Genomic DNA, 8,394 nt, shown 5'->3' with positions numbered 1-8,394 from the left:
TAAAATAGCTTGGCGAATAAATATACACAAGAATGAGGGAACAACAACAAAAAAAAAAAAAAACAAAACAAAAACAAAAAAAAAAAAAATCCAAACCAAAACATAAGAGACACACAGACGGATGGACGGAGAAACGGCAAGTGTTCCGCTAAAACGCGACATCATGGTCGGATTGTTCTTCTAGCAGCCGCGGCTTCTTTCATTCCTGCTTTTACTCTGTGCTTTTTATTTACTTATTTTCTCGCTGGGTTTGTTTGTTTATTTATTTGTCTGCCTATCGATTGATTGCGTTTTAATTACAGAGCGCGAGGGAGGAGGAGCGTCGGGGGCCATGCGCGCGACTCGTCTTTTCTGACCATTTTTTTGTTTGTTTTTGTTTTCTTTTTTTTTTTGTTGTTGTTGTTCCCTCATTCTTGTGTATATTTATTCGCCAAGCTATTTTAAATGCGACGTTTTGTGCGCGCGCGTCCATATTAGCCTACAGCCCCCTCACGCCACGGTGTAAAAGAGAAGGAGCGCGTGCAGCTATGACCAAATCAGACCAAATAGTTCAGAAATAAGACTTGTTTGTGATAAATGTTGTCTTTTTTTGTGGTGTTCAGAGGAAAACCAAAGCTAAACCCGACCGGGGCGATAATATGCCACAGGAATATTCAGGCTCGACTGTTCTCAGCTTTTTTTGTTTTTTACAGGAGGAGTGAGAGGATAAAATAAGCTCCAGAGGGGGGCCTTTATATGTTTACTCAAGGAGAAAGCTTTAGCAGAACGAGGACAGGTGAAACAGCCTTTATTGTTGTTGTTATTATTAATAATCTAAACTTGTAATTGTAAAACTTTTCATGTAGCTGCAGAAGTTGATCTCTCGATCCGTCTGTGTTCAGCTGCGCTTCAAGGGACCATCCTTATGTTCTATGCACATATAGGCTACACCAAAAACAAATCTAGATCTATATGCCGAGCACCAGTCCACAAGCGTGAATAATAATTATTTAAAAAAGGAGAGGAAGAAAAAAAAAAAGAAAGAAAAGTGCGCAGCAGCTGTGGGGCTACATGTGCGCACACACCCATCCAGCTCCAGCAGCCGAGTAAATCCCCAAAGCTGTCTGCCGGAGAGTCGGACCGAGGAGAGGAGGCTTCGGAGGAGGACGGAGCTCGTCCCGGTTCTTGTGTCCGATTCTTTGCGTCCAGACGAGGAGGACCAGCAAGGAGGAGGAAGATCATGTTTGTTCCCCTGCCGGTGCCGTTCGTGTTTCAGAGAACCGCCCCTGACCTCAACGCCTGGCGTCTCAAGTCCCCCCTGGCTCTCCGCTCCAACTCCGGTAAGAMATGTTCTTATTTTTATATATTTTTTTATTTTCCTCCTTGCTTCTCTTCTGCCCGCCTGCACATCCTCCATGTCGGCCAGCCTCGCAGAGCAGCCTCATCATCAGCGGGGCGATCCGCGGCTCACACACACCCACTTACGCACTCCGCGGTCTCCTCTCGTTTTTGCGCTTTTTATTTTATTTTTTTTTATTTTAGGGGGAGGGAGGTTGTCAAAACCAGAGCAGCTTATCCCTACAGTTTCCAAACTGAAGTAATAAAAGCCTGGGGGGTGTCCTGCTGTCCAGCCGGTGAGACGATGCGCTGCCGTTCCGCTCCGGTGTTGTTCGGTTCCCTCGTTCCTTTCTCCGGGTGGGTTTACATCCCTGCGTCCTTCCCGTCTTCTCCCTGCGCCTGAGCCTCAGCCTCCGACTCTCCCCGACTAGACTCTCGGCAGGCAGGGAATATTCATGCCAACTTATCGATCCTGCGGAGATCGATTCCTGGGCCGGTGGAAGAAGTGAGAGGGGGAGATAGAAGGAGAGCGGAGGTGCACGGAGGAGAAGCACCATGCCGAAGAAGAGAAGAATGGGGGGAGGGGGGGCAGCCCTGTTTTTTAAAAAAATAATATTTAATGCTTGTGCTCTAAAACATCACTCTGGTCCGTTTGACTTGTACAAGTTGTCAGCCAAATGTTTCCATAAACACTATTTTTGTGTGACTGTATCCTCCTGTCCCACTGCTGCTGCTGCTGCTGCTGGAGGAGGAGAGGAGGAAGTGTGGAGTCAGGATGGAGGGATGGGGGGGGGGGGTAACTGTGGCGCCGTCTGTGTTTCATCTGCGTTCACGTGGAAGAAAAAGGGACGCACGGTGAGTCCAGCCTACAGACTGTAGAGTTGTCAGAGGACTCAGTTCAGCTTCCTCTGTCTCTCATGTGGCAGCTGTGCACCGCTTGACCCGTTTGACATCTTCTGTCCTGTATGTCCACGTTGTGTGGGCTTTCAGAGGACACACACTAAAGATCTGCAGTTCACTTCTTAAACATCTGAGTCCAAACAAGAAGGAAGAATTGCGAGTATTCATTTGTATTTAGCACAAAAAGTAAAGATATTAGTSTTWGGTCAATTATTTCTTTGTTGTAACRATGCTTCATGGCAATAAATCTCATCTGATTGGAAAGCTTGTTAAATTCTCTTTTAAATGCTGCCACATTTGTAAGGAACATGCATTTGTGGGATGAGCAGTAGGTGGGTAGCACACATGGAAAATTTGCTAAATCTTCTTTGCCAAACAGCTTATTTTGTCATAAATGGTAAATGGCTTGAACTTATACAGCACCTTATCAAGTCCATATGGGCCCCACACTTCATTCACCCTTTCATCCTTTCACCCTTTCACACGCTGATGGTAGTAAGCTACAGCTACAGCTGCCCTGCAGCACAGTGACAGAGGCAGGGCTGCCAAACACCGGCGCCGCTGGACCCTCTGACCACCATTGGTAGGCAAGGTGGGTGAAGTGTCTTGCCCAAGGACACGAGTGAGACAGCTGGACCAGACAGTTGTTTCCGTTGACACTTGTTTGGAGCTTCTGGTACCAGGTGCTGCCATTCAGGTACCCAATATAAGATTTATTGCCAAGAAGTATTGTTAGAACAAAGAAATGATCTACCGAACACTAATTTATTTCATTTGGTGCTAAGTTTATTAGCAAAATACCTCATAAACAACTGGACGTTTAATAAAACCTAGAATTGACTTGATGTACATCAGCTGATTCACGTTTAGCATTAACCCCGTTCAAGATGGCTGCCATGGCTAAACAATCTTAGCAAACACAAACAGCTGAGATAAAATCTGGTGCGGTAAATGAGCCCAAACACATACTACAATAGTGCTATATTTCTGCTAAAACATTTGATATTAACTGTTTATGTCAATCCTGCCTGTCTGTTAGCAAAATATCTCATGAACAACTAGACAGATTTTGAAYAGAACTTCCAGAAAACAATCATGTTGTATCTGAAACTCATAAACATTTAGGCCCTCCAATTCAAGATGGCCGCCACAGTATACTGACCTTTAGAAACACACAAAAAACTACAAATCAGTCAGTTTTACAGATGTTGAGCTAAAATTTGCTGACTCAACTACTTTTAACTGCTAAAATTAACATTAAAGTTAACTGCTGCTAATGGCCTGTATATTCACCAGTGGGTTAATGGGTCTTTGGATCTTAACATTCCTACAGCAACACCTCTTTCCCAGATCATTTTTTGGGGTCTTTTTGATTCCAGAAAAGGACAATGCCACCTTTCAGTTTTTATATACTCAGTCAACAGTGTGTAACATATGACAGTAAGCAGACAGGTAAAAGAGGTAAAGAGAGAACATGGGTTCAGAGGGATGAAAATGACCTGTTACCTGCTAAATTTCCAGAGATACACACAGTGAGAGACGCTGCAAGGAGGACGAGGCACATGCCAAGACCAAGGAGGAGGAGAAGGAGGAGGAGTCTTTGAGTTCCACGCGTTGAAAAATGGCGAATGTCAGAATGAGATAAAAAAAAAAAAACCATGGAAAGAGAGCGCGAGAGAGGAGAGAAGTGGGTGAAAGTAAGAGCAAGATGACAGAGTGAAAAACGAGGCGGGTGAGGGAAACTTGGTTTGAGCTTTGAGAGGTGAGAATAAACCACAGATGAGCCATTATGTTGCAGCGTCCCGGGCCGGGAGCAGCATCTGAATAAGCAGAGGCGAGCTGATGGGCTGCAGGCTGCCGAGCTCCCCCGGATGAGGAGATGGCAGTGATTCACAATCTTATGYTGATTCTATTCTGTTAAGATAAAGCGGTACACTGCTCTGTCCTTGTCAATAATTTTGCTGCTAAGAACAGACCAGGGCTGCGCTGTTGCATTAAACGCAGATACATATTGGGATCTTGGTTGAAAAAAGCATTTTAGGTGGCAAATATTTTGCTTTTTGGCTCTGTTTTTGTTTTCCAAACGGGCGCACCTAAAACGTTGGCAGTCATTGAGAATGTTGGGGTCGTATACAAAAACCCAAAACATCACAGAATTTCAGCAGCTTTGTTATGCTTTAGGCTTTCCAACAGAATAAGATTTATTGCCAAAAAGCATTGTTAGAACAAAGAAATAATCCACCAAACAGAAATATCCTTATTTTTTGTGTATAGTTTATATAACGCTTTATAATAGGATATACGTTTAAAGGCCAAAATGCAGCATAGTGGGACTTAGTGAATAACCAACTGCCTTCTTTGTGCTCATGTTTTACAGTTGATATGACACAGTTGATCAATGATTTTCTTTATGCCGTATTTTRTTTTGCTCAACTTTGGTTGTCTTTAGCTATTAAGTTTCATTTTTAATGGTAATTATTCCARAGTATCACATCAAACATAAAAAAGTTGAACTGTTATCAGAAGGATACAACTTGAAATATTTTCCTCAATATGTTATGTATGCAGGTTTGCACTCAATGTAAACAAARCACTTTTATCTGCACACTTTACTCAAGTAATTTGAGCGTATATAGTGTACGAACTGATGAATCTAACTTGTCTCCTCACCAAAAAGCTTTTCCTCCAGTATCATTGTTGATCTATTTTCAGTCACTTTGGCTCTTAAATGTGACCCACCACAGTGGGATATGGTGAAATAGGCAAATATAAAGTATTGATTAAAAYGTTTGCAAAAATTGCATTTTGTCAAAACATAATGAATAAATGTCTTGTCAATGTATCATGTGAATGAACGTTCTGAAATATAATAATAMAATTTATTTAGAGCAATARCAACAGAAAACCTGATTWAGAGCAAAAACGCCTTTCAATTTTGAGGTTTTTCCTGTGAGCTAGAAAAGCTTTTGGTTCTTTCCAGCTGGAAAATCTCAATATTTAAATACTATTTGAAGTTTAATAAATTTAATAATGACATCAAAAATTCTTCATTTAATTACATAAAATTAGGATTCAGACCAAATCTTATTATATTATTGTAACCAACAAGACAAATTAGGTCATATATATGGACTTACTTATGATATCAGAATAATCCAGGTATCAAAATGTAGCTTTTAAAGTCAGAAATCTGAAAATGTGATTAGGGCATCTTGACCAAATTTGACTTAATCCTCATTTCAATATGATGGAGCACAAATGTCACTTGGAGACAAAAAAATTGTGTAAATTATGTTGAAAGGAAACCAGACTCAGACTTGAATGTTTATTCGCACACATATAAAGATTATCAAAGCGCTGGGATCCATCCCATCCAAGAGGACAAAACGGCCCCCATAATGGGACATTCCAAAGTTTTTATAGCATTTGGTCCCAGATATGATGCAAAACAGTTCCTCATTTCTGAAACAAAATTGTGTTTTTACTGAYGTTAAATAGAGACTTGTTTATTCYCTTACTGGATAAAGTAAATGCTTACAACTGATCACAAAGAACAAGATATAAGACTGTGTCTAAAAATCAGCTAATCAACCACAACATGTCCAGCAGTGTTTGGAGTGTGTTTAAACTGTTCAAAAATYGTGTTTGCTTTTTGTGTTTACGAGGGTCTGCTGATGCCATATACACAGATAAATTTACAAATGCACACCAAACTCAAGCTCAGGAATCAGAAAGACGAGATTATCTGGCAGAGGAGGGTAGCAAATTTATAGGGTTGGCCACATCCACCCCCCACCCCCAGGCCCCCTTCTTGGTGATGCCCCTGTTTCCCAGCCGACACACTCAAACACAGATTTCCCRTGTAGTTGCAGGCCTCTTGACTCGAGCTCTCAGTTAACTCGTCTCTTTGACTGGTGGCAGCTACTTGACTCCTTTGCGTCAGAGCTTTGTGCGGGGTCAGAGGTCACGGCAGCAGTGTTAGACTCGGCCCCACCTGACCCTTCCCTGCCCCCTGTGTTTTCATTCTCTTTCATGTTACAATGGGCCTCGAGCACTCATGCGCAGCCCCTGTGGKGGGCCTCACACACACACACACACGTCGTCATGAAACAGACGGGGCCGTCGTGTGTACAGTAGGAGCAGAAAACAAGCATGATTCCTGCTGCTGTAACCCATCCAGGTTTTGTTCTATTTTTAATGGTATTGTGTCTGCGAAGGTACAGGTCAGTGCCACTGCTGTGTGAAGCGTCCGCGCACCGAGTAAAGTGGTTCTGTGGAGCCATCAGCATTAACCGGCGTATGAAAGTTTAATGGGACATGGAGGAGAAAGAGAGGAGTTTCCCACACGGTGTTGAGGCTTGAAATGATACGATGGAACATCAAGGAGACCGAAGACCGCTTTTTTTCTTTCTCCTTATCTTTCACACAACATTACCCACCATCTCCGTCCGTCTGACTCTGACTTACAGATCCATGTCAGGTTTTAGACCCGCAGAGGTTCCCGTTTCTGTCAGACCTAAATTTAACTGTCTAACTTGACGTGGTCATAGCTGAGAGTCATCCACAACACATTTTTGAGGGCTAACCGATTGCACAATATTGTTGTTTAAAACTTTTGCACACGTGTTGGAAGGCAATATACGTTGCTTCAAGATTTCTAGTGTCATTCATATGTTGGGTTTCAATAAAACTCAATTGCTGAACCCAATATTTTATACGTCAGCTGCAGTTTATGTTCTTCTTGTCTACTTTTAAGACGTTTTATGACGCGCACAGGGCCCTGGCACATATATTTAATTGCTACATGATGTAAGAACATGCATGTGCTCACCTCTTTGCTCTGTGATGAAGAGGGAATTTAAGTGTGTACGCGCGCACACGAGTACGAACACACGTGTGTGCAGGCCCGTGTGTGCGTGGGTATAGATTGGTTTGTGGAAGGCAGCGTGCAAGTCGCAGTGTTAACATGATTGCAAATGACAAAATGTCAACCTGGGTTTGTTAGCAACATAATGGGGAATCAATAGACACGAGAAAGATGTCAATACTACATGCTTTATTGCATTAAGCTACCTCTCTCATTCTCTGTGGCTCCCCTCTCCTCTCCTTTCCCCTTTTTCCTCTTGTCACAGTGCCTCCCGCTCCCTCTGCTTTGCGCCGCTCTCCCCATGGTGCTGGAATTAGATTGCAGCATATGAGCCTGAACGCAGCACGCTGATGGCAAAAAGCTTCAGGAGCTAATGGGCTATCAGTTTGTCTATTTAGTTTGACAAAGTGACACGACCCGAAGAAGCCTGAGTAAGGGAGGACCTCATGTTTAATTGATGTGTTTATGGGATGAATCAGCCATAACAGTAATCATTAAATTTAATTTTGAAAACCATAAAAAACATTGTAAATATAGCCATACCTGCTGTAATGAAAGCATAGGGATGAAAATTTGTTTCACGGTTGTGCATTAACCTAAATAGAGCTGATCTTTAAGCACATAAAGATGAGATGATGTGATGTTTGTAATACACCGGGGCTTTAAAATGTATTTTAATCCTATTAACTGTTTACCTTTTTATTGGATTTGCAGGTGTGCTAATGTGGCAGTAGGCTGTGTTTATAGTTTGGGGATTTTTTTGTGTATTGGTTGAGACTAATGTAGTATTAATGCTGATGAGCTCCCACAGCTCATTAGCAGCATTGAGTGGTATTGAATTCCCCCCCAGAAGAACTGCGGGGAGACTAAGACGCTCATATCCAATGCATCTTCATCAGCGGCTGTGTATTAACAACCATTAGCGCACGCATGGACGCATACTGGTCTGTCATCGAGAAAGTGACCTTTACAGGCGTGACTTTTAAGTGTGCGTAGTCTGCCAAAGACACTTTGAAGTAAACACAGCATGGCATTTGAAAAAAATAATCATTTAAAGACCTTTACGATTTGCATTTGTAGGTCGTCCGTTAGTTTTAGATTTGTCTCACGTGTACAAAAATAGTTCTGCGCAGTCGGTTATTGTGTCCGGTGAAATACAGCTCAGCACTAGTCCTAACCAGGGGCTGGGTGAGCAGCAGACCACTTAATCAGACCCACAGACCTTAATCAGCCTGAGAACACACACAGTGAGAGAGATGGATGGAGTGTATGTGTGTGTGTGTGTGTGTGTGTGTGTGTGTGTGTGTGTG

At 42.6% G+C, this 8,394-nt stretch overlaps 1 protein-coding gene across 1 annotated transcript in view; it reads left to right on the top strand.

Annotated features, from left to right (window-relative positions):
- Positions 1-75: 75 nt before the first annotated feature.
- pou2f2b (POU class 2 homeobox 2b) overlaps positions 76-8,394 on the top strand; it is a gene marked incomplete in the record, with an annotated part of 50,985 nt that continues 42,666 nt past the window's right edge. Inside the window, 1 exon segment of the mRNA XM_014013408.1 lies at positions 76-1,319. Coding sequence (XP_013868862.1) covers positions 1,220-1,319 — 100 coding nt within the window.

The sequence above is a fragment of the Austrofundulus limnaeus genome, unplaced genomic scaffold (genome assembly GCF_001266775.1).
Source record: "Austrofundulus limnaeus strain Quisiro unplaced genomic scaffold, Austrofundulus_limnaeus-1.0 Scaffold101, whole genome shotgun sequence".
NCBI classification, from domain to species: Eukaryota; Metazoa; Chordata; class Actinopteri; order Cyprinodontiformes; family Rivulidae; genus Austrofundulus; species Austrofundulus limnaeus.
This window is presented reverse-complemented; position numbering and strand designations above follow the sequence as displayed.